Below are 26,804 nucleotides of genomic sequence, written 5' to 3' on the forward strand. Positions count from 1 at the left end.
TTAAAAAACACGCACACACATAAAATACATGAAACACTGGAATAAATACATAACAAACTGAAACATACAACAACAGATCATGTCTTGATAACAAATATAGAAGATCAGCCAAAAGGAAATAGTTAATAATGTCAATCTTGTCACTTCATACACCCAGTTGCTTAACTCTACTCTTTAAAGTTAGAGGAGAAGACCTGTTTAAATAGGTACACTTTCAGTTTCTTTTGAAATGTAATCATACACATTGGCCCATCTCTCTGGAATGCTTTGCCAAAAGAGTTGAGAATGATGGTTACTACAAGAAAACACTTCCATAAGCCTCTTGAAGATGGATTTGGGGGAAAGAGGGAAAATATAGCAAATATGAGCCAGAAGATCTCAACAATCTAGGAAGACGATACAGTTTCTATACAGAACAAATACTCATGCCCCGATACAAGCAAATGCGGACGCTAGAGGCCATTAGTACTGGACTAGCACCCACATTTAGTGAGCACAGAATGCTCAGAGGCTATAGCGCAGGAAACAACGAGCTCACAAAAGATTATCATGATAGCATGCTAATGTAGTCAAATGGATGTTAACTAGGTCATTTCCTATTCCCTCCCAATGCTCTGAGAACAGCGCTCAAAACAAAGCTGCCTTTACAGCTGAAAAAATGCCAGCTCAAAGGCATTAGGGTGTTTGAAGAGAGGATTTCTCACAATTCTTTCTTTAAAATCTGCTGGTTTTACTTTAATTTTTTAAGGAGAAGGAAGCCCCTAAGTGCCTGCTGTGAGAAACAAATGTACGCGAGTCCGAGCAAAGCCAAAAGTGAAAACACACATTGGTGCCTGGTTCTTGCATTTAAATGTAAGCCTTCCAAGTAAATAAATAAGTAACATTGAAAAGCTTATATTTAAAGGCACACAAAACAGATGCTAATTTGTGCTTCATGTCTGTGTTTATTTGGCGCATGCACACATGAGCTGGGCTTACCACGAAACTCTTCAGCGCATGCTCCAAGTACGTCTCCCCTCCTTGCTTTCGTTTTAACAGTACACATCTAATTTACATACCATTTGAGCATTGTCGAGCTAATTTTCTGCACTGTGAGTTCTGAGCAATGGTGCCTCAGTGCTTCTTGATTCAGTGCTTTAAATACAGTTATCAAAATTTTTAAATTGTGTTTTCCACAACAGGAGAAATGTAATCAAACTTGTGAGTTCCACTGATGCTCTGAGTGGCAGCATCTGAAGTGTCCTTAATGTAGAAGCAGACAGACCAATGTAGAAGCTAATGCAATAATCTAATGCTGAAAACGCTAATGACTGCATTACTGTACAGAAATTTATTGATAACATATTTAAGGCATGAATCAAATACAGTTTTAATAATGCTTTCCTTAACAGCAGCATTAATCTTCATTTTTATATTGAATTTATAATAAATAATACCCAGACTATTTACGGTGGAGCTGATCAGAATAGACTTATCTTTAACCTTGAGTAGCTTTGGTAATGGAGTTGTACTAACAAACCAGAATATCAAATTTAATGCAAGCTTATGTGATATCTAATGCTTGATAGCCTTAAGACAGAGTACAATAAAATCAATTATCTGCAATGTATCATTAACTGGAACAAGGAATTGGACATCTGTATATAGCCCATAGTGTACCCCAAGAGTAGCAAACAATTTACATATCAAGGCAATTTAGTTATTTTAAACAGCATTGCTAATAATATTTAAACTTGGGGCACCCCAGTCGGCAGGGAATTCTATCAAACATTCCTACCAATTACTTCTCATTGTAGGTGATAAGATTAAAAAAAAAAAAAGAAGACTTGAGCCAGTCAAGTTCTTTGCCAGCTATTCCAACTTCCCTTAAGTGATTCATCAATATCTCAGGTTCTGTCAGAAGATATATCCAGAAACATTGGCACAAATACAGTTCCTTGATCAAAGCTTTGTTGAATCACTTCAAAACTAAATAGAAGCAGGATCTCTGTTCCAGAATATCGTTGAAACACAAATTGGAAATGATCAAAAGATATGAGTGTTCACAGAATCCTGCAGCTGCTGTAATACTGCTTTCAACCCTCCCTGGTCCACAATCCTTACATTTTTCGGTCCAGTAGTGCACAATACTCATATCAGTATAGTCATCACCATAAACAGCCTGCATGTGCAGTGAATTTCAATTGGAGGGACTCAACAAAATTCCGTCATGTTATGTTGCTTAAATTTCACCAGGTGCTCACTGCATTCCTCCATTTCACTAGAAATAGCAAAACAGCTTCTTTACTGAGACACTTCTTTCCAACTGAGGTGAAGGAAGAGATGTTGAAGAACAAATAATCAAGTGTAGCATGTCAGTGCTACTATCTGTTGATGAAGGGAGAGGCATTACTTTTCATTTAACCCCCGTAGTAATGTCAAACCAAATAATCTCCAAATGTAACAAGTTCTTTCTGATGTCTACAATGATTTCCTAACAAAATGTTCTTATGTTAGACTTTAGCCCATTTCCTTTTGGATTTGCAGTTGCTTTGTTAAAAATAAGTGGCAAATTGTATTTCAAAAGAAGGTGAATTTTTTAAAACATATGTCTATTGTAATCTAAACAATATATAATACCACTGTACCGCCTTTCCACTGAGTAATACTGAAAATGATACAAAAAACTCAGTGTTTCTACTAAATATAATTCAAATTTATTAAGGAGGGAAAAACAGCCTCACAGAGCTCCTAGACTATATAGCTGTCTGTTGGAGCTAAAGCGGATACTTTTCTTATCCTCTGTTCATCATTGACTCAAAAAAACCCCTCCAAAATATCATGCTGCTCACTGATGCATTTAAACAATTTGTGAAAATAACCGTAGTGGCAATATTCTCTACTGACTAATTATTTTATCAAATTTTTGTTCTTTTTGTTCTAAATACAGCCTTCACAAATCAGCTTAGTTCAAAAGGGCACTTATCTTTCACACTAGAGGACTTTAAATTCAATTCTTATGTTGCTCCAAACCATCGATGGCCAGCATTTCGAAAAAAACTGCTTCAGGGTCTTGGTAGCGCTTATCCTCTGTTGATGTAAGAAAAGTTTAGGTTAGTTGTCAGTGCGATTATTAAATAATAATACACTGATCATTAACACTCTCGCCCCCATACTTGAAACGCTCTAATGATATTCTCCAGTGCTCTATGTTCTACTTCCTTCAAAATGGCTCCGCTATATACTGCATGACGTCAGACGCCATGCAGTCAGTTGGCCAATCAGGTTAGAGCACCATCGGGATCTTTAAATGAATGTTAAAATTTATGTCAACAAAAGCAGTAACTCAAAAGAAATGGCACCATTCAATTCTGGAGTTGAGCCCAGTAGGTTCCAAAGAATGCAATCGAAAGATCCATTTCTGCTCAAGTTGTAACAGAGTGTGCATGGGCATTTCAAGTGTGGTAATTGTAGTTTCTGCGATATTATGGATGAGACTACAACTTTTATTAACCCAGTTGATCATAAAATGTACAAGTTAAGGTTGTTGACAGTATGCACGACTGAGAATGTAATTTATACCTTGAGATGTCCGTGTAACAAGATTTACGTAGGACAGACATCTCGAAGGTTGACAACATGGTTAATTGAGCATAGAAGTGCTATACACATTGAAAAAATAGGTTCACCACTGGTAATGCATTGCAAAGAGAAGCACCATAAATTTGAAGATTTGAGATGCGTCATTTTGCAATCGGTGCGGAAGTCTCCCAGAGGAGGGGATTTCCGTTGGACTCTGTTACAACTTGAGCAGAAATGGATGTTTCGATTGCATTCTTTGGAACCTATTGGGCTCAACTCCAGAATTGAATGGTGCCATTTCTTTTGAGTTACTGCTTTTGTTGACATACATTTTAACGTTCATTTAAAGATTGGCCAACTGACTGCATGGCGTCTGATGTCATGCAGTATATATCGGAGCCATTTTGAAGGAAGTAGAATGTAGAGCACTGGAGAATATTGCTAGAGCGTTTCAAGTATGGGGGCGAGAGTGTTAATGATCAGTGTATTATTATTTAACTAGTAAAAAAGGCCCGTTTCTGTTTGAAAGGAAACGGGCGCTAGCAAGGTTTTCCTCTGAGTGTGTATGTTTGAGAGAGTGTATGTGAGAGTGACTGTGTGAGAGAGGCTTCTGTTCCTGCTGCTGTGCATTCCCCGTGTTGTGCTGATTCGCTGCTCCGCCCCTCTCCCTTCTACTGGCCAATCTGGTGTGGGTTCTGTGACGTTACTATTATCTACTCCAACTCCAGACCACCTCCAAGGGATCCACGGTTCCAGGCAGCCTCAGAATGTTGGAGGTGAGAATTATTATATAGGATAATCGCATTGACAACTAACCTAAACTTTTCTTACATCAACTGAGGATAAGCGCTACCAAGACCCTGAAGCAGTTTTTTTCGAAATGCTGGCCATTGTTGGCTTGGAGCGACATAAGAATTGAATTTAAAGTCCTCTAGTGTGAAAGATAAGTGCTCTTTTGAACTAAGCTGATTTGTGAAGGCTGTATTTAGAACAAAAATTTGATAAAATAATTAGTAGAGAATATTTCACTACGGTTATTTTCACAAATTGTTTAAATGCATCAGTGAGCAGCATGATATTTTGGAGGTTTTTTTGAGCCAATGATGAACAGAGGATAAGAAAAGTATCCACTTTAGCTCCAATAGACAACTATATAGTCTAGGAGCTCTGTGAGGCTCTTTTTTCCTCCTTAATAAATTTGAATTATATTTAGTAGAAACACTGATTTTTTATATCATTTTCAGTATTACTCAGTGGAAAAGGCAGTACAGTGGTATTATATATTGTTCAAGTGAATTTTTCCACACCCTAATAGTTGATATTTAGTGGATACTATTGTAATCTAAAGCCATGTTAGTCTTTATTTGGTCTTGGTTAGAAATTTAAACAATGGACAGACACACAGTAATACATACAGAGGCCTGGAAGTTGATATACAGAGGCTTTTTTTCTTAAAATTAATTTCATCTTGCTTATCCTATGTCTTTTCATCCCATAGGTTGCAGTGTTCTACAGAGCTAGTCCCAGGCATAAACTGAAAATCATAAAGGTACAGAATGTTTTTAGTTCCACAGGACAAACTAACAATTTTTCTAGTGTTAATAGAAATAAGTATCACTGGTTTACAAAAATAAAATCAGCTACAGAGTGTCAAGGTGGCATAGACATGGTGGTAAGATGTTCTAGGATTTCTCAGTTGATAAGCAGGGGAGATAAAGGTGACGGAACCTGTGTGTGATGCTTTCCTCAAACTCAGGAAACCCATGCTTTAAAGGAGCATGTATGAGATTCCTGTGTTGACCACCCTTCTATTCTAGCTCTCAGACTTTTTTTTCTTCATGTCATAAGTGAGCGCATTGACTTGCCCTCCATGTTTTTATATTGCCCTAGGTAATTCTAACTGAAACAAAACTGAACTTTTTCTTTTTTATACTAAGAAACTGTAGGTGCAGTCATTGTCTTCCCTGCTAGGACCAAATAATGTATCTGGGAGCTGAATAGTTTTCTGTGACTGAGCAACTTTCCGTGTACCTGTAGGAGAGCTTGTCAAAAAGAAAGTACAAGCCAGCCAACCAGCCAACAGACTGTGTAAAAGGTGGGATAGATATGAAAATAAATAAGGGGCTTGAAAGCAAAGGCCTCTCTTAACTCCCCCGCTCAGAGTAAGGGAGTAAACAGCATAAAACAGAGTGGGGTTCTTCAAAAAGTCTGTGCGTGTTTCCCGCACAGTTTCGTAATGCCAAGAGCACAGAACTGCTTTAAATCCAACAAAAAGGATAAAACCATTAAGAGGCAGCTTAGCATGACATTCTGGAGTGGAGTCTCAGGACACAGCAAAGGAAACAGTGGAGATAACCAAAAAGCCAGAGTCAGCCCAAGATGTCTTCAAAAGAGAGTTTCTTTTTTGATACTATCTCATATGGAATACAAAAAAAGCGTGCATGATTGCTTAGAGAACTTGACATGGGCCGTTTTTCGGCTATACTGCCCTGCATCAGGAGTTCAAAAAACAGTCTGAACATCTTTATGCCCATACACAGTTCTAAGGCAACATCTTCAACCTGTAGGTCAAATCTCTTCAATGTCGGAGTATCTTCAGGAGAAGTAGCAGGAGGGCTGTTCCTACCCCAGGTTTTTGGTTAAGTTGATAAAATGTCTTGGTCTCAGGACTGCAAAAGTTCCAGAATGTAAAATGGACTTCAGTTATATTCTATAAACTATGTAGACTCCCAAAGAGTCATTAATGGGCTCATTTTCGAAAGAGAAGGACACCCATCTTTCGACACAAATTGGAAGATGGATGTCCTCACAGAAACGTCCAAATCAGTATAATTGAAATCCGATTTTGGACGTCCCCAACTGCTCTCCGTCGCAGAGACAGCCAAAGTTTACGGGGGCGTGTCGGAGGCGTAGCAAAGGCGGGACTTAGGCGTGCCTAACACTTGGACGTCCTTGACCCATAATGGAAAAAAAGGACATCCCTGACGAACACTTGGACGACTTTACCTGGTCATGTTTTTCTTACGACCAAGGCACAAAAAGGTGCCCGAAATGACCAGATGACCACCGGAGAGAATCAGGGATGACCTCCGCTTATTCTCCCAGTAGTTACTAACCCCCTCCCACCCTCAAAAAATATCTTTCAAAATATTGATTGCCAGTCCCTGGAGCAGTTTTAGTGGGTGCAGTTTACTTTAGGCAGGCGGACCCAGGCCCATCCCCCCCCCCCCCCCCCCCCCACCTGTTACATTTGTGGAGGAAACAGCAAGCCCTCCAAAACCCACCAGAAACCCACTGTATCCACATCTAGGTACCCCCCTTTACCCATAAGGGCTATGGTAGTGGTGTACAGTTGTGGGTAGTGGGTTTTAGGGGGGGGGTTTGGGGGCTGAGCACGCAAGGTAAGGGAGCTATGTACCTGGGAGCAATTTCTGAAGTCCACTGCAGTGCCCCCTAGGGTGCCCGGTTGGTGTGCTGGCATGTCAGGGGGACCAGTGCACTACAAATGCTGGCTCCTCCCATTACCACATGGCTTGCATTTGGTCGTTTCTGAGGTGGACGTCCTTGGTTTCCATTATCGCCGAAAATCAGAAACGACCAAGTCTAGGGATGACCAAATTTAAGGATTTGGACGTCCCTGACGGTATTTTCAAAACAAAAGATGGACATCCATCTTGTTTCGAAAATACAGGTTTCCCCGCCCCTGGATCGGGACGTTTTGCGAGGACGTCCGTATCAAAACATGGACGTCCCTTTTGAAAATGCCCCTCTAAGTCTCCCAATTCATTCTGTTCTGCAAGAACTACAGTTAGATGTTTGGAAGACTCCTTTGTCAGTTCATGCAGCTACTATTAACCTCTTAGTTAGATCCTAAATGTAAAGTTTACTCAGCAGCAGTGCATGACTTCTGTCAGCTTCTTTATCAATTAGTAGTATTGGAGGCAGCCATAAAGAAACCAAAATTCTTATTTTCCTCTTGGTACAGATCACAAAATCCTAGATATAAGGGGACATAAGATTTAACTAACTGCTATTAAGAATTTTGGCTCATCAGTTACCAAGCAAAGCCAACCTGCCATTTGCAAAGAAAAAGGGGATGAGATTTTATATACCGCTTTTCTGTGGTTAAAGTCAAAGCCGTTTACATATTGTAAACATGCACTTATTTTGTGCATGGGGCAACGGACAGTTAGGTGACTTGGCCAGAGTCACAAGGAGCAGCAGTTGGACTCAAACCCAGTTGCCATGGTTCTCAGACTGCTGTACTAATCGTTAAAGGAAATTGGAGTGTATGAGTGTAGTACTCCTATACTCCAGTTTCTCCTTTACATGGTACACTAGCCTTGTCCTGGTGCATTGTGCTGCCATTTTTCATGATGGTGGTGCCGGAGGCAGGAGCGAGTGGGCATCGCTCCTACCTCTTGTGTTCAGGTATGGTGGGTGGGCTTGAGCTGTTCTGGGGAAAGAGTCTGGGTTGGGAGGGGGGTTCCACTAGACACCAGGGATTACATTTTTTTAATCAAGGGAAAAGGGGAGGGCCACCAGACTACCAGGGAAAATATTTGAAGTATGGATGGGGGGCCACTAGTCTACCTTGTAAATGTTCTGATTTTGAGGGTTGGGTTACTACTGCTACTTATTCCTGTAGTGCTGCTAGACTGTACACTAAACATATACGAGACAGTTCCTGTTCGACAGAGCTTTCAATCTATTTGAGACAGACAGACAGACAGGACAAATAAGGGATTAGGGAATTAACTTATTGTGGGAGTGATTAAAACAGCCATGGGTACTGAACAGGTTAATAGGCTAAAGCCCACTTTTTAAAGTCTGCTTTTAACTCCTAAGTTTGAATACAGCTAAAGACTGAGCTAGTTGTACCAAGTAGGAGAGGGGGTAAGGGATCCAATGCCAGGTACCTGGGGCACTGTGATCAGATTGGGGGGGAGAGGGTTGTGGGCGCATACAGATACAAAAATACCTGACACCTAGCATAAATTCTAACAGGAATAGGTCTCTGATAATACCAGCCTTATTGTCAGAAGCAGATGTTTTCCCGCTTATCCTTAGATCCAAGCTCACTGTGCCCTAAATAAGAGAAAAACCTAAATCCACAACCAAGTATTATAAAAATAGTGTGCATTTATTTACAACAGCAGCAAAGATAGTGTGCAAAGAAGACGAGAATAAAGACACAGTAAGTCTTATCATAGAAACAGCTCAGAGTAAACGCATATAAATCCCTAACTAGACTCCTAAGTAAGAATCACACTGAACCCACAACACTTACACAAAAGTACATGGCACACAAACAACCTGTTGCAGACTTGTAGCAGGTGGTAGTATGTTCCTCAGATGTTCAGTCAGATTCCGCGCAGTCTGCTCCTTGGATGGAATGTTAACACAGCAGCCTTTTGCCTCGTATATGAACCCCTTTTTATACAGAAATTACAGGCTTCAACTGTGCTAATGATGTACATTCTTGCCTTGGGGATTATGCACACATGTCGTCATCTCCATTGTTGGGCCCTTGAAGTCGTAATATTGTCTCACTGGCTCCACTTTGATGGGGTCACCTTCACAAGAAGCTGGGATTTCATAAACAATGTGCAATGTGCCAGCCACAGCATCTCTCCATCTGCATGGGAAGATGCCAAGTCTTTCGCTGGTCTGGCCAGGATGTTGATGCTGATAGCAGCCTTGTTTTTCTAGCACATTGGGATCCTTGTTAGTAGTCTTCGTCTGTATGCAAGGTTGTAGCTTCAAAAAAAGATGGAATAACTCTGAGTATGCATCTTAAGGTCAGGTTGCTAATGCTGGACAAAGCCATGTATCTTTTTTATATAGGAACACATATAGTGCTTCATGCACTTATTTTGCTCCTACACAGGGGGTGCTGATAGACATCCACTCCTCTCAGCCAGCCTTTCTACACTACCCTGGACCTTGTGAAAACTTTTTCTGTAATAGCCATTGCTTGGTCTAGGCCTTCATAAGTATGCCTTCCCAGATGTTGGGGGAGGCATACTTATGAAGGCCTATACTAAGCACCATGCTTCAAAAGTCTTCTTTTTTTTTTTTTTTTTTTTTTAATGCATGCCACAGGAATACAAATACATCGCATTTGCATGTGGGGTGTGGGCAGGGTTTCAGTGTGAATTAACACATGCGCTGAACCCTTTTCCATTGGTATCCTGCGTTAAAGCAGTGTTAAACCCACAGTAACCATACGGGAAATTTTCTGCATCACCCTTATATCTGTGGGCCAATAGCTAGTACTGTTAATTCAACTTTCAGCTTTGAAGTCACCAGTTGCTTACCTGTAATGGAGGTTTTTTTCCTAAACAGCAGGGGCATGCAGACACACTTCTATCCCTCCCTTCACCCCACGTTTTTTTTTCTTCTAAATATATATATATAACTTCTGTTTTTTTTTGTTATGGACTGAGGCCCAGATGCATCAACCATACGTTAAAAAATCAAAAACGTAAAAGTCCTTACTGAAGTTGAAAAAATGAAGAATGCACTAAAAACAGAAGTCCCACATGTTTGGTTCGGTATTTGAAAGTCGAATGCATTACAGAAGTGTAATCCCCGTTGTTAATCTGCCCGTAAAGAATGCGCAGAGCAGCCAAGCGTTATGCTGGCTGCTCTGCGCATGCCACAAACGTCAAAACCCAAAACAAAAAAAAAACACGTTGAAAATAAAAGTGGCAAAGGCGCTTGTCAGGAGCGCCCTGTATGGACGCCCTTGCCCCCCCCCCCCCCCCCCCCCCCCCGTGGTCGCCGCTGCTCCCCGCTTCCGCATGTATTAAATAAAAAGTAAACACAAAAATCCAAAGTTTAGCAACCCCGGTCCCCCTCCCTTCCTGTCTCTCTCTGTTTCTCCTTCTCCCATAGCTCCGCCTCCTGGCATCCTCCGCCCCGTGCCCCGCCCCCCTGAGGTCATCGCCGCTGCTCCCCCCCTCTACCGGACCCCCCCCTCCGCTTTACGTCAGAGGAGAGCTGGCCCAGGAAGAACAGAGGGACGTCTGAGAAGGCAGCACTGATCGCCAATCAGCTGTTCTTGCCCATGCAGCGCCTTCACACAGAGGGGAGAGGCGCTGCGTGGGACGGTAAAGTGGAGGGGGGTCCGGTAGAGGGGGGAGCGGCAGCAATTACCTCAGGGGGCGGGGCACGGAGGCGGAGGATGCCGGGAGGCGGAGCTATGGGAGAAGGAGAAACAGAGAGAGACAGGAAGGGAGGGGGACCGGGGCTGCTAAACTTTGGATTTTTGTTTTTATTTTTTATTTAATACATGCGGAAGCAGGGAGCAGCGGCGACCTCGGGGGGGGGGGGCAAGGGCGTCCATACAGGACGCTCCTGACGAGTGCCTTTGCCCCCTCCCGATCCTTTTTTATGTATGTTTAGTTTTGTATTGATGCAGGGGGAAGCCTATGAAGTACTGCATCGTTCTTTTGGTAGCGCTTGGATTTTTTTGGTGCAGGGGGAAGCGGGGAGATGACAGCTCAGACCTTAACGACAGGTCTGAGCTCACGTTAAATTTCTCACAGTAAATGATTCGTTGCAATCGTCGGTATGGTTAGTGCATTCCGAATTGTCCACATTTCAATGGTAGTTTCTCATTTGCATTCCGTTTTTGTTAGCTGCTAGCATCATTGGAAAATGGCCTTTAATGCATGCTACGGTTGAAAATTTCTTTGTTAAGGGGTCCTTAAAGGGTCGTTAAGGTTTAGTGCATCTGGGCCTGTGTGCTAGAATGGAGTGTTGGTCAATGCAGGAATTCCTGCGCATGCTCAGGGTTCTATTTAAAGCAAGGCTTCCCTGAACTTGAAGAAACTCAACTTGAGGAAATCACCACTCACAGTCTCATCCAAAGGATGTTATCAGTAAGTGTGACTGTGTTCCTCTGCTCTGTATGGAGAGTAAGCAACCATGCTTTTCAATGATTGTGAAAATAATAATGGTTAATGTGAGAGCCTGAGATTATATGATCCAGAACCTAGATAGTCTCTGTAAAGTTGTGTAGGAGGGCAGTGGCCATAATACTGTATGCAAATCCAGTAGCTGATGCTGGAGGAGCTTTGAAGGATTCAGGTTTGGAAGAAGCTTCTCTATCAGCTATTCACTCAGCTGAGGGTTTGCACTGCTCATATGAAGAAGGTTAAAGTAGAAATAAGAACAGTCAATTATAGTGCAGTTTTAGTGTTTGTTAGATATAAATAGCAATAGTTAATTTGAAATGAGAAATTTGTTTAAAATCACATTTCATACAGTAGTTATTGTATTTTCTCCCTTGTTTTGAATTATGTCCTTTGAAATAACACTAGATTTTCTAAAAATTTGTTTTTCTGGGGTATGGGTTTTTTTTATTCAGTCTCTGCAAAATATAGGTTCTGTGGTAGCTATGACAGGAGATGGTGTTAATGATGCCGTAGCCCTGAAAGCTGCAGACATTGGAGTAGCGATGGGGCAGACGGGGACAGACGTATGCAAGGAAGCAGCTGATATGATCTTAGTGGAAGATGATTTTCAGACAATAATGTAAGTTTTCTGTGGTTTTTTTTTTAAATATATATGTTTGGAAAGATGATTAACCAGTTGATACACAATGCAGACCTTAATCATGGCTGTTAGGAGATGCGTTAAAGCAATTGTGTATTTCAGATTGACTGGTGAAGTGGACTAATTGGTTGTGCAGATGTGTAAGAAATACTTTATTTATTGGTATTAGTCACCTTTATGAAGATTCACCCAAGGCGGTATACAACAGGTATAAATTTGATGTACAGTTTTGTTAACAATATAATAGTAAAATGACCAACTATAAGCAGAAGTACAATCAAGATAAATTTGAAGACAGGCAAGAAATAACTTTATACAGTATCAAAAATGTTCACATTAAAACAGCATATTAGAACAGAAATGTAATTCATGACAGCAGATTACAATTGATAACATCATAATAAGCAGAATGGAGGAACATTCATATGGAGGAACACAGATATGATACTTACGATATCTCAATACATATGAAACCCCTTATTAGTCATTCACATCATAGTTATATCAGCACTACCTTTGTAGTGGGTTTCTTCTAACTACAGCATTTCAGTCTTCTAGTCGTACAGAAAGGCACTGGCCTACATGTATATCACTAGCTGTGATACATACACATGTGCCTGTTAAAGTATGTCATTTGTGTTGTGCTTTATGTTGCTCTTCAGTTGACCTTTTTATTCTTTTCAACCCAGTCTTCGTAAGGGGTGGGAATGTCTGTCAGAAATTTAACAGAAAGAGACCAAATTTGGTGTGGGGGAAATCTGGTGAAAAGAAATATTCAGGTCAAACATATTTCTTTTCTAAACACTACTGCGTTGATACATTCTCATAGGGTACAATTTATGGACAATCTCTTTCTCAGAAAACTTTTTGAAGTTTTAAAATTTTCTTTTCTGCCACCCTTATATCTGTGGGCCAGTAGCTAGTACTGGTTTTTTGTTGGGCCAGATTGGATTGAGGGTTCCAGAGAAATAAGTTCCTCAAAAATGGCACAGTGTATTTCATGCGAAAAGCAGATCCAGAGAAACATAGCAGTTAATGAATTTCTCGTCTACTCTCCTGGTCACAGACTTAAAAAGATACAGAGACATGCATACATACAGCACACAACATAGACACAGATACAGGTATACACTTTGCATATTACACCTTATGAACTGCAGAAGGTGGCAGTCTTTGGAACAAGGCAAATGTTGAGGTAAGCATTAGCTGTGAATCTGAGAGACTGAGCATACCCTGGCATAGGTGTGAGGTAAATTTCTGTCATTGTATGTGTATAATTACCTCTTTTGGGGACATTGTCCTGAGAGAAAGACACACGCAAACTCTATCTTGGATTGGAAATAATTCCTTGGTGATACTCTCAATACTTTTCTCTCCCTCTGCTCCTTGCTACCATGCAATGTATCAGCAAGCTCTTGATCATCTGAAGGCTGTGGGATGCTACTCTATTGTGTAGGTTCTCAGACTTTCTCTTTCAGCTTTAAGAAATCCTAATAGAACTATTACTGTTAATCTTCCACTGGCATGGTCTGGAGAACCTGGTCAATCCTGCTGCTTCTGCATGTCACTTGGAGGCTTTTAGATGTAGGGTTTTTACCTCACCCCAGATCAACGAAACGGATTTACCTAGCCCCAATTTCCCCATTGCTTTCACTAAAAAAACAGAATTAGAAATCTGTGCATGCACTTCAGTAAAACAGTGATTGGATCAACTTGTGTGGCTGACCTGGGATAAGGTGGAAGTCTTATTTGGGAATCTTGCCACTCTCCTTCCTCTTCTGGTGGGTTAGTGGAACCTAGCCAGCCTCACTGCCTCTTGTTCGACTCACCTGGGCTAAAGAATCCACCAGCTCTATTCTTCTCAATTCTCTGGAAGACTTGGGGACCCTCACCAGCTGTGATGATCTTAGTATTTATTTATTTATTTATTACATTTGTATCCTGTGCTTTCCCACTCAAAGCAGGTTCAATGCGGCTTACATAGTAATAGGGAATACAGAATATTGTTGGAGAAAGTAAAAGTTAAGTATACCAGAATAATAGATGAGTAGGTAGAGATAGGCAGTGGAGAAGGGAGTAAGGTAGGAGATAGTCTAGGTCAGTGTCGTTGTCACATGGATATGTGTTAAGTAGATGGGTTCATAAGATTAGTCTGGGTCATTAGGATAGGCTTGCTTGAATAAATGGGTCTTCCATATCATCAAGCTGATCAATCCATAGACTGGTGGGTTGTGTCCATCTACCAGCAGGTGGAGATAGAGAGCAAACTTTTGCCTCCCTATATGTGGTCATGTGCTGCCGGAAACTCCTCAGTATGTTCTCTATCTCAGCAGGTGGTGGTCACACACAGCAGCAGCTCTGGCTAGGCCTCCAAGCCTAATTTTTAGGTTTTGTTGAGTGCCTGGGGTTGAGGGCTCTTTTGAGCAAGTGCAAACCTGGTGGTGCCAGGTCCCTCCTTTTCTCCCCCCTCCCGCTGGCTCCGTTAAAAAAAAAAAAATTTTGAACGTCCTTAAAGGCGTTTATTTCGACGTTTATTTAAGCGTCTATTGCAGCTACTCACTGGGACACCAGGTTGTTACAGCTCGGAGCGGACAGCAGGTAATTTTTACCTTTTTATAGCGGGCAGGGGGTTCCCCGATTCTTCTCCTCGTGGCATATGGCGTCGGAGGGCGAGGGCGCAAAGGGTCGCTCCCCGGATCGCTTGAGCGCTTCTAGAGGGGATGCGGGGGTCTTAAAGCCTGATTCGCCCTTGTCGGGTGACAGTTTCGTGACCGATGTATGTCCCGGTCCTTCCTCCGGCGTGGCGGTTTTTCCCGCCATAAACGCCCATCCCCCGCTCCTCGCCTCCGCCATCTTGGCCGGCCACGCGGCTCGGACGGCTTCTTCTTGGGCCGCCCTTGAGGTTGGAGACATTAATGCCAAGAACGCCCTTAATTTGGGCGACGGCACAAAAGCGGCTAAAGTTAAGAGCCGTTCTTCCCGCGCGGCTCCTTCGCGGAGTGTCGCGCCGGACGCCATTTTGGATGCGCAGCATGTCTCTCCCCCGCTCTTGCGAGCGCCGGTTGAGGGTGCGTCTAGGGCTGTTGCCCAGGCTGCGGAAGTGCACAGTCTGGGGGGTTTCTCCCCCGAGTTTGTTTTGCTGCTGCATCAGGCCTTCCTCATGCACAACGCTGCCCCTGCTCCCTCGTCTGGAAAAGAGGTTGAGGTTCCCAGAGGCAAACGCCCTCGGGTTGATTCCCAGGCCTTGGAGGAATTTGTCTCCTCCGATGTAGATGAGGGCATCGTGTCTGAGGTCTCCCAACGGTCCTTTGCGGATTCCTTGGAGGAGACGGATCCCCGCTCGCATGGAGCGGATGACCCCTCTGCAGCGCGGCTCTTTAGCCCAGAGGATTTGCCCAACCTGTTGGTACAGGCCATGGACACTTTGAAGATTTCCTCTCCGGAGGACGTCTCTCCTTCAGCCCCTGTTGGCTCTGCCATTATGCTGGGGACGAAGCGCCCGCCTAGAACCTTCCACGTGCATGATGCCATGCACACCTTAATTTCGGCTCAGTGGGATGTCCCAGAAGCGAGCCTTAAAGTGGCTAGGGCTATGTCCCGCCTCTATCCTTTGGCTGTGAGTGAACGTGAGGCCTATCTGTGGCCTACCGTGGATTCTTTAATCACTGCGGTGACTAAGAAAACGGCGTTGCCGGTGGAAGGTGGCACGGCCTTAAAGGACGCCCAAGACAGAAGATTGGAGGCGGCCTTAAGGTCGTCCTTTGAGGCGGCTGCTTTAAGTTTGCAGGCCTCAGTTTGCGGCTCCTATGTGGCCAGGGCGTGCCTGACTATGGTGCAGCGGGCTTCCCCCTCGGATCATTCCTTGAGGGCTGATTGGCCGGCCCTGGAATCGGGCTTAGCCTATTTGGCAGACTTGCTGTATGATGTCTTGAGGGCCTCAGCGAAAGGCATGGCTCAGACAATCTCTGCGCGGCGGTGGCTTTGGCTGAAACATTGGTCGGCTGACCACGCCTCTAAATCCCGCCTGGCTAGGTTGCCTTTTAAAGGCAAGCTGCTCTTTGGGGTCGAGCTGGACAAAATCGTGACCGATCTCGGCACGTCTAAGGGCAAGAAGTTACCAGAGGTCAGGGCTCGAGCTAGTACTCGTCCCGGTACCTTCAGAGGACGGTTGCAGGAAGCCCGTCGGTACCGCCCGGGCAAGTCGAGTTACTCTGCCCCCTCTTCCTTTAAGAGGACTTTCTCCCCCAAGCAGCATTCCTTTCGCAGAGACCGCCGTCCCGGAGGTGCTTCCTCCGGTCCTCCCCCTGGGTCTCGTACCCAATGACGGGGCCTTGGTCCACGCCCCAGTGCAGATTGGAGGACGGCTGTCCTCGTTTCTGGGCGAGTGGACCACAATAACTTCAGACGCGTGGGTGCTGGAAGTCATCAGAGACGGCTACAAGCTAGAGTTCTGCCGACCCTTAAAAGACGGGTTCGTACTCTCTCCCTGCAAATCTCCGGTCAAAGCTGTGGCAGTACAGCAGACCTTGGACAATCTGATCCGCCTGGGCGCGGTCGTTCCGGTGCCAGAAAGTCAGCTTGGCAAGGGACGTTACTCCATTTACTTTGTGGTACCAAAGAAAGGAGATTCTGTCCGGCCTATCCTCGACCTCAAAGGGGTCAATCGGGCCTTGAAAGTGCGGCACTTTCGCATGGAGACTCTCCGCTCTGTTATAGCGGCAGTGAAGGCAGGAGAGTTTCTGGCATCCTTGGACATCAAGGAAGCGTACCTGCATATTCCCATCTGGCCTCCTCATCAACGCTTTCTGCGTTTTGCAGTCCTGGGACAACACTTCCAGTTCAGAGCCCTCCCATTCGGGTTGGCTACTGCTCCGCGGACCTTTTCCAAAGTAATGGTGGTCATCGCGGCTTTCCTACGAAAGGAAGGGGTACAAGTCCATCCTTATCTGGACGACTGGTTGATCCGAGCCCCCTCTTATGCAGAGTGCGGCAAAGCTGTGGACCGGGTAGTTGCTCTTTTGAGCTCCCTGGGATGGATCATCAACTGGGAGAAGAGCCAGCTGCGCCCGACTCAGTCCCTGGAGTACCTGGGAGTTCGATTCGACACCCAAGTGGGCAGAGTGTTCCTGCCAGACAATCGGATTGTCAAACTTCAGGCTCAGGTGGACCAGTTCCTAGTAGCCTCTCCTCTTCGGGCTTGGGACTATGTGCAGCTGTTGGGCTCTATGACGGCCACGATGGAAGTAGTGCCCTGGGCCAGGGCTCATATGAGACCACTTCAACACTCTTTGTTGCAGCGCTGGACTCCGATGTCGGAGGATTATGCTGTGTGCCTTCCCCTGGACCCAGCAGTGCGCAAGGCACTGAGCTGGTGGATGCAGACAGACAAGTTGTCTGCGGGAATGCCTCTGGTGACCCCAGAGTGGATTGTCGTCACGACGGACGCCTCGTTGTCGGGCTGGGGAGCCCACTGCTTGGGAAGGACAGCGCAGGGGCTCTGGTCTCCTGCAGAGGCAAAGTGGTCTATCAACCTCCTGGAACTCAGAGCCATTCGGTTGGCGCTTTTGGAGTTCATCCCGGTACTGGTGTGGAAGCCTGTACGGGTCATGTCGGACAATGCCACGGCTGTGGCCTATGTCAACCGCCAGGGAGGTACCAAGAGCGCCCCTCTAGCCAAGGAGGCTATGAATCTATGCCAGTGGGCGGAAGCGAACCTGGAGCAGCTTTCAGCGGCCCACATTGCCGGAGTCATGAATGTCAAGGCGGACTTTCTCAGTCGCCATACCTTGGAGCCCGGAGAGTGGCAGCTATCTGCTCAGGCGTTCTTGGACATCACGAAGCGCTGGGGCCAGCCGAGCCTAGATCTGATGGCGTCATCGGCCAATTGCCAAGTGCCGCGCTTTTTCAGCAGAGGACGGGACCCTCGTTCCCTGGGAGTAGATGCTCTTCTCCAACAGTGGCCGACACAAGAGCTTCTCTATGTGTTCCCGCCCTGGCCCATGTTGGGCAGGGTGCTAGACCGGGTGGCAAAGCATCCCGGCAGGGTAATCCTGGTGGGTCCGGATTGGCCCAGACGTCCCTGGTATGCGGACTTGATCAGGCTCTCAGTCGACGATCCTCTGCGGCTGCCAGTGGAGCAGGGCCTGTTACATCAGGGTCCCGTGGTGATGGAGGATCCCTCCCCCTTTGGTCTTACGGCCTGGCTATTGAGCGGCAGCGTCTGAGGAAGAAGGGCTTCTCAGACAAGGTCATCGCCACTATGCTGAGAGCGAGGAAGCGCTCTACTTCTACTGCTTACGCCAGGGTTTGGCGTATCTTTGCAGCGTGGTGTGAAGCAGGCTCACTTTCTCCCTTCACTGCTCCAATTTCTTCAGTGTTGGCGTTCCTGCAAGAAGGTCTGGAGAAAGGCCTGTCGCTCAGTTCCCTTAGAGTCCAGGTAGCGGCTCTGGCTTGCTTCAGGGGCCGCCTGAAGGGTGTTTCCCTGGCTTCGCAGCCAGATGTGGTGCGCTTTCTCAGGGGAGTTAATCACCTGCGCCCTCCTCTGCACTCAGTGGTGCCTGCGTGGAATCTCAACCTGGTGCTAAGAGCATTGCAGAAGCCGCCTTTTGAACCCTTGACAAGGGCATCTCTGAAAGACCTGACGTTGAAAGCAGTCTTTTTGGTGGCTATCACTTCAGCCAGAAGAGTTTCCGAGCTCCAGGCGCTCTCTTGTCGAGAGCCTTTTCTGCAGTTCACTGAGGCAGGAGTGACTATTCGCACAGTGCCTTCCTTCCTGCCCAAGATTGTTTCTCGCTTCCATGTGAATCAGCAGCTCTGTCTCCCTTCCTTTCGTAGGGAGGACTACCCAGAGGAGTACTCTGCTCTTAAATATCTGGATGTGAGACGAGTCATCATCAGATACTTGGAAGTGACCAATGATTTCCGGAAGTCAGATCATCTGTTTGTCCTGTTTGCAGGTCCTCGTAGGGGTCTGCAGGCTGCTAAGCCTACAGTGGCAAGATGGGTCAAGGAAGCCATTGCAGCGGCTTATGTGGCCACGGGGAAGGTGCCGCCTATCCAGCTGAAGGCTCACTCCACAAGAGCTCAGGCGGCCTCGATGGCAGAGGCCGGGTCCGTCTCCTTGGAAGAGATATGCAAGGCGGCAACTTGGGCTTCGGCTCATACATTCTCCAAGCATTACCGTTTGACTGTGGCTGCACGGGCGGAGGCCCGGTTTGGAGCTTCAGTGTTGAGGTCAGGGTTTTCAATGTCCCGCCCTGGGTGAGTACTGCTTCGGTACATCCCACCAGTCTATGGATTGATCAGCTTGATGATATGGAAGGTAAAATTATGTATAATCATACCTGATAATTTTCTTTCCATTAATCATAGCTGATCAATCCATAGCCCCTCCCAGATATCTGTACTGTTTTTATTCTGGTTGCATTTCAGGTTCAAGTTTAGTCTTCAGTTACTTCAGAAAGACTTTGTGTTCAAGTTTTTTCACTTGGATTCTTCAAGAGTTGAGACGAGTTTGTGTTACAGTGAGCTGCTGCATTCCTCTCCCCTCCGTTTTACGGGGCTGGATTGAGATTTAAATTCTGCCGGCACTCCCTCCCGCTTCGTGCGGCTGTAGGGCAGCTTTGTACCCCTCCCGCTTCGGCGGTGTTAGGGTCAGTCAGCTCCTCCCGCGGTTGCGGTTGCAGGATAAGCCAGATCCCCCCGCATCGGCGGGTGTGGTGTCCCTCCCCCGCTCCGCGGGGATGAGCTGGACGGATTCCCCTCCCCCACTTGTGTGGGGATGAGCTGGGTTAATTCCCCTCCCCCGTTTCGGCGGTGGTGAGCTGGGCAGAGTGTCCCTTCGTGGGTGTAATTCTCTAAGTGCTGAGTCCTGCGGATGGAGCTTTGATATCGACATACTGAGGAGTTTCCGGCAGCACATGACCACATATAGGGAGGCAAAAGTTTGCTCTCTATCTCCACCTGCTGGTAGATGGACACAACCCACCAGTCTATGGATTGATCAGCTATGATTAATGGAAAGAAAATTATCAGGTATGATTATACATAATTTTACCTTCAGTGCTTTCCGGAAGGGCAAGGCTCAGAAACCCTGCTAGACTTCACACACAGGACCTGGCAAGATTGCCCCACATGCATCAGCTTAAAGGTGGCTCTGGTTCATCTGGTTACTACCTGTTTCTTTTTTTCTTGACTCAGACTTTTATATGAATTATTGGAGATTATAGAATTGCCAAACACTGAAAGGTAAATTCTTCAAAGTTTTGCCCCAGCATTAAAAACAGTAGGGACTGTTTTGGCACTAGCGCATGGACAGCCGCTAGCGCGGCTTAATAGACGGAGCGTAGACGATTATCAGTGGTAAATTTTTAACTGTTTTTGTATTAGAACAAAATAGAGTAAAATTTGATAAATTTTCCTTTTGGGTTTGTTTTTATTTAATCCCTGTTTCCTAAAATTAGCATCTAATATAGTAAAGCCATTTTTTGTTAGTTGAACCTTTGTATATATGCTTTGCTCAGTCTTTGGAAGCCTGGGCTGCACCTTCCTTGGAAGGAGAGAAATTTGGCTCTTGGTAATTGCGAGTAATGTTACAGGACTAAAATCAAAACATGCTTTTGGTTTTACAAGTCAAGTGATTCATGATTAAGCTGGACTGGAAATGTTGATTATGAATTGTTTTTAAGCAAGCAATAATTTTAAAAAGCTGAATAGGCTTGAAAAGTATTACCCGCATATAAAGCTTTTGAAAATATCTCTATATATAAAAGGCACCTCCAACGTTCTATGAAGCCTCCAGCCAGAAACTTGAGGTGCCAGAGATATCCGGTTTGACACAGACTGTCTGCCCTGCCCTCGCATCTACGTCATGACGTCGACGGCGGGTACTGACAAAAGCGAAGAAAAACTCAATGCTGATGTAGGCTACATCCCCCCCCCCCCCGGTCACGGCGCTCCAACTGCCTCGCTGCACCCCCCCCCCCCCATCCGCACTCCCTCCCTCACCTGGAGGACACATAGTCGACGCGGCTGTCTCCCTCCCCCCCTCCCGAGTCGCCGATAGACCACGGTCCCTCCGCCCACAGTCACCCTCACCCACCCTCCTCTCCGATGGACACTCGCGCCACACGCTCGCTCACCGTCCCACCGCCCTCCCTCTCCTCTACAAGTCCACGTTATGAATCTCGCACAGGACGCAGAGGGAGAGCGGTGGGACGGCGGCCGACTGGCTGGTGCGAGTGTCCATCGGGGACGAGGGTCGGTGACTGTTCCCTGACGCGGAACGGGGCCCAACGGCGACTCGGCAGGGGGGACGGACGGACAGAGCAGCAGTCCCACTCCAGCGCGCCCCTCATCCCCCGTTACTCGACCCATGGCACCCAAAACTAGGACATCCTACACCGGCAACAATGCACACTACTTCAACTGAGCCAAAAAGTCCACTGTAAGTACACACAACCATTGCATAATCGCTGTTTCCACTCACCCACGCTGCCGTCATTGCCATACACTGAAAACCACACAAACCTAACAGCTCCTGCTCCACATTCTCCTTTTAAAATTGTTGCTCCATCACAAACAACTATACAGCTGTTTCAACTGGGAGGGAAGGTGGCCCTGGAACTGGGAGGGTGGGGACACCCTCAAGCTCGGATGCACCCTGCGACTGGGAGGGGGGATGACCCTGGAACTGGGAGGGAGGGAGGGACAGGCCCTGAAACTCGGAGGGAGGGACAAGGGCCCCTGGAACTGGGAGGGAGGGGCCCCCGCCACACACTCTGATTCCCATACATACACTGTCACTGTCACAGCCACACTCGCGCCCAGTCACACTCTGTCACACACACACTTACACACACTCACATTCACTCTCTCTCACACACTCTCTCAAACATACACACTCCAAGGAAAACCTTGCTAGCGCCCATTTCATTTCTCAGAAACGGGCCTTTTTTACTAGTTTTTAAAATAAGAATCTGGTAGCTGCCTACAGCAGAACAGCTATGCAGTGCCTGTGGAACTCATTGAGATTGAGACCAATGTAACATTTTTTTGTGTGTTTTATTTTATTACAGGTCTGCAATTGAAGAGGGCAAAGGAATTTATAATAACATTAAAAACTTTGTTAGATTCCAGCTGAGCACGTAAGTTTGCAACCCAAGTACCACTGTCAGTCAGCATCAGTGGGGAATTTGTTTTATAATTTGAATATTCTGAGTTGAACTAATACAGGCTAAGAGCAGCTGCCTGCAGTAGAATTTATATGGCTATAGTTACCAAGCTGGTTTTCTTATTACAGTGCTGCTTGCTTTTCTTTTTAATCTTTCCATTATCCATCCAAGTAGGGGGAAAATATTTCTATTATAAACTATGATAGAAATGTGTGTGGAGGGGGGGGGATCAAATTCCTTTTTATCTGTCCCATCTAAAGGCAGAACAGCATAACTAAATGCAATACTAAATGTCTATTTTCTTCATATTTCCACTATACATGATGTAATGTAAGCCACATTGAGCCTGCAAAGAGGTGGGAAAATGTGGGATACAAATGCAATAAAATAAATAAGGTTCTATTTCAGCTAGTGCAAACTGATAAGAGTTTAGAATAGTGGCATCAACATTAAATCTGTTAAATTCTGTTGAGAAAATGGGTTAATAATCAGTAAGCTAGCAAGCATCTTGAATATTTAGTGGTACTTATTAAGATAATAGTGCCACTGAACATGCTTGCCTAAACTTACCTGGCTGAAGGGACCCTTTTTACTAAAGCACATTTATTGGGGCATTTCCTGCATTTCGTTTACAGATCCCATGTTAAAATGCCAGTTGGCGCACGGTACTGAGATTGGGGTTAGCAGAGAAGCATTTAGTGTCTCCTATTTAGGGGGTGGTAAATGGACCCACACTAACTGTAGAACTGGTATATGTTGCACACTACCTGCAAAATGCTGGGAATGCCCATTCTCCACCTATACCCCACCCCCTAACTCAGAAAGTGCTTAATGCGCAGTTTACCATGCGTTTTTTTCTAAAATAACACAAAATTCTGCCCCCCGCTAAAATCCCCAAAGGTGGTCCTGAAGTCCAGAGGGAGAGAAGAAGCTCTTACCTCCTCACACTGGGCTGAATATATAAGTGTCAGTACAGCTATCAGCCATAGCTGCCCTGTTTGTTTGTTTGTTTACTGAACTCCTTCAGTAACAGTGAAGTGGCAAATGATGATCCTTCAGAAAGTTTAAAAAAAATGGGTTGAAGGTGTTTTGTGTAGCATCGAACACTACTGAAAACAGTTTGTCAAAGAGAAACGTTTAGGAAAATTGTCCCTAAAGTAGACACATATTCTGGCTATAATAGTTAACAAAAAGAATAGCTTCATAGATAGTAGATATTTGTTTTGCTGACTGTTTTTTAAAACTTTCTTCAACAGGAGTATAGCTGCATTGACTTTAATATCTCTGGCTACGTTAATGAATTTTCCTAATCCTCTCAATGCCATGCAAATTTTGTGGATCAATATCATCATGGATGGGCCCCCTGCTCAGAGGTAAAGTTTAGTTGGGAGAGACAGACAGTATTAGAGCATGTTAGAATGAAAACTAATGCAAAAGTAATACTGATGTTAAAAATGGAAACTGAACAAAAAAAAATTGGGGGGGGGGGGGGGGGTGGACTGGAAAAATGGAACAAGAATGAGCAGGATGACAGGTGGTCATGATGAGCACTGAGAAAACCAGCTAATTTTATATAGTGCATCTCGGTCAGAAAACAGAGGTTCAGATCTGTGTTTGCAAGGCTTGCTGAACACAGCGCTTTTAATAAAATATTTATAGTGCTCATCGTTTTTAATAGAAAGATACTGCTCAGCGAGGGAAAGAGGTTTATTGTTTTCCCCTTATTTGATTAAAAATGGGTTTCCATGAGGTTCCTCCATTTCTCCCTTGTTCAGTGTTTCTTTTGCATCACTTGGGGGTTCTTCTTTAGTCATCAGACATGATGGGTTACTTATATATGGATGATGTACATGTGTTACTACCTCTATGTAGTGATGTTCAAAAGGGGAAATTAATCTAAAGTTGGTGCAATGGATAGAATGTAGTGTTCTAGTCTTGAATAAAAATAAGACACAAGTACTGTAGTTCTGGGGTAGATCTGGGACTTTCACTAAGGTGGCTGCTTAGGGCTTGCTTTCTATTTTCTGACAATACCTGGCCCTCTCTCAGTATTGCCACTGCCTCTTGCACCCCAAATGAGCATTCATTCTCCTGACATATTGAGGAATAAGACACACAAAATAGAAATTGCTTTTGTGGTGTCTGGTGAGTTCAAATGACCCAAGGAGGACTCGCCAGTTCCAGCAAAGTTGGTGTCGGCTATAAAAATTTTAAAAACACAAGATTTTCTGCAGGCAATTCTGGCAAGCTCACATTGATTTCAGTTCATAAGTAGACAACTCTGAGAATTTCGGAGAGCTTAAGGTAGAAATGTCTAATCTTACTGTTCAAATGAATTCTTTTAAAGAACACATCTCATTTCAAATCATGTTTGCAGTGGTACAAGATGATTTCCACAAGTTAGCACAGGGCTAAAAGCAGATCGTGGAGCTTAAATCTTCAATGAAGGATGCTAATAACCAATGTCATCACAACATTCAAATATAAGGGCTGCTGGAAGGTGTTCAAAGGCCTGCAACCTATTGAATTTGTCAGTTTCTTCCTAAGCATCTTCAAGTTCAAGCACTTGTTTGAAGTGGAGAGCATCCACCATATTTCCAGTTGAACTGAGCATAGTAAGAATTCTCCTAGACCATTCAGGCTTAGTCTTCCACTTTCCTCAAGTGCTAAAAATTTTAACCAAAGAGTGCACTAGATCTATATTGGAATGGCATTCTAGTACTACTACCCCCTGCTGTCTGGCTGCATGCAACACCTGTGTAAATGCATGGAAGCTCTGATTCACAACTTATTACCTATGATAAGTGTTTCAGTGACTCAGCTTTGACTTTGCCATGGAACAATGGACAGGTATATTAACAAAATTTCTTGACTTAAGTGGTAGAGAAGGCCACATGGATTATCGTTTGTTTCAGAAGTTTTCTATATGTCTCATGGCGCAACCCCAGTCCTCCAGGGTTGTCATCTTTACAGTTTTTTTTTTCTGTGTTTTGTATGCATGGATGTAGGAGATATTGATGTTGGTTCCAAATGCAGTGAGATTGGGACAAAGATATATGTATTATCTGGCAACATGGCTCCTTTAAAGCTTTACTGTTTAAATGTTGCCTTATCTTAAAAAAGATATAGCTGAATTTGAAAAGGTGCAAATGATAAAGGGGGTGGAACTCCTCCCATGTGAGGAAAGGCTAAAGAGGTTAGGGCTCTTCAGCTTGGAAAGAGCTGAGGAGGGGGATATGTTTGATGTCTATAAAATCCTGAGTGGTGTAGAATGGGTAAAAGTGAATCAATTTTTCACTCTTTCAAAAAGTACGAAGACCAGGGGACACTCAATGAAATTACATGGAAGCACTTTTAAAACAAATAAGAGGAAATATTTTTTCAATCAGTAGTTAAGCTCTGGAACTCAGTGCCGGAGGATGTGGTAACAGCGGTTAGCATATCTGGGTTTAAAAAAAGGTTTGTACAAGTTTGTAGAGGAAATTGATTTGATTTGCTTACTTTATTTTTTGTCTATTAGATGGTAAGCTCTTTGAGCAGAGACTGTCTTTCTTCTATGTTTGTGCAGCACTGCGTACGCCTTGTAGCGCTATAGAAATGCTAAATAGTAGTAAATAGTAGTAGTAGTAGTAGTAAATGGCCATGGTGGAAGCCACTCCTTGCTCAGGGATTTGTAGCATGGAATGGTGCTACTAATTGGGTTTCTGCCAGGTACTTGTGACCTTGATTAGCCACTGTTGGAAGCAGGATGCTGGGCTAGATGGGCCATTAGTCTCTAGTATGGCTATTTATGTTCTAAAGACAACATTTATAACTATTTATGGACAATGAAGGCAGTTATTTTCTTTGAGAGATCCATATCTCATTTAAAGAACTGAATTAGCTTAGGCAAAATGGATAAAAGTATGTCATTTTCTCCGTTCTCTCCCAAGTGATTGATAATATAGGTAGATGTAAAAAACTTACTGTAGTCATAGACCAAATCACAGTGGTTTTATTCAATTTGTATAGCCCCAATAGCGATTCCCACCATTTTAGGCCTTTTTTTCAAGAAATTTATGCACAACTTCTGGCACTGGGTGATAACCCTGCTGATTATGGTGGGTGATTTGTACCAGCCCAGAGCAAAATTGCTCATGTCTGAAATCCTTCAGGATATTAAAGCTCTTATGGAGTCGGGGTTTCATGGGACCCATGGAAGATCCTCAGCCCTATTGGACTGGATTTTACTTACTACTTCCTTGCACATCAGTCATACTCTTTATTGACTACCTTTTTTTTAATTTTATTTTATTTTTTTTATTATCAATATTAATTATAATCACAATAGTAACACAATTGAAAGACATAAAATAATAAACTATAAGGCAAAATTATAACATAATAAAAATATCAGTTATAAATCATTCATCCACTGAATAAGGAAATAGGATCCAAGAATAGAAAAGTAAGCAATAAAGAAAAAAAGAAATCAATTAAGATACTATTCTGGTATTGCCAAAACAG

General features: G+C 44.3%; 1 protein-coding gene across 7 annotated transcripts in view; it reads left to right on the plus strand.

Moving 5' to 3' along the window:
* The window catches only part of ATP2C1 (ATPase secretory pathway Ca2+ transporting 1), a 291,909-nt gene that overhangs the window by 220,887 nt on the left and 44,218 nt on the right, over positions 1-26,804 (plus strand). For all 7 annotated transcript variants that reach the window (XM_030206388.1, XM_030206411.1, XM_030206380.1 and 4 more), the window contains 4 exons: positions 5,060-5,110; positions 11,939-12,105; positions 22,203-22,271; positions 23,555-23,671. In XM_030206388.1, coding sequence (XP_030062248.1) covers positions 5,060-5,110; positions 11,939-12,105; positions 22,203-22,271; positions 23,555-23,671 — 404 coding nt within the window. The remainder of the gene's footprint in view (positions 1-5,059; positions 5,111-11,938; positions 12,106-22,202; positions 22,272-23,554; positions 23,672-26,804) is intronic.

This window comes from Microcaecilia unicolor, chromosome 1 (genome assembly GCF_901765095.1).
Source record: "Microcaecilia unicolor chromosome 1, aMicUni1.1, whole genome shotgun sequence".
Lineage (NCBI taxonomy): Eukaryota > Metazoa > Chordata > Amphibia > Gymnophiona > Siphonopidae > Microcaecilia > Microcaecilia unicolor.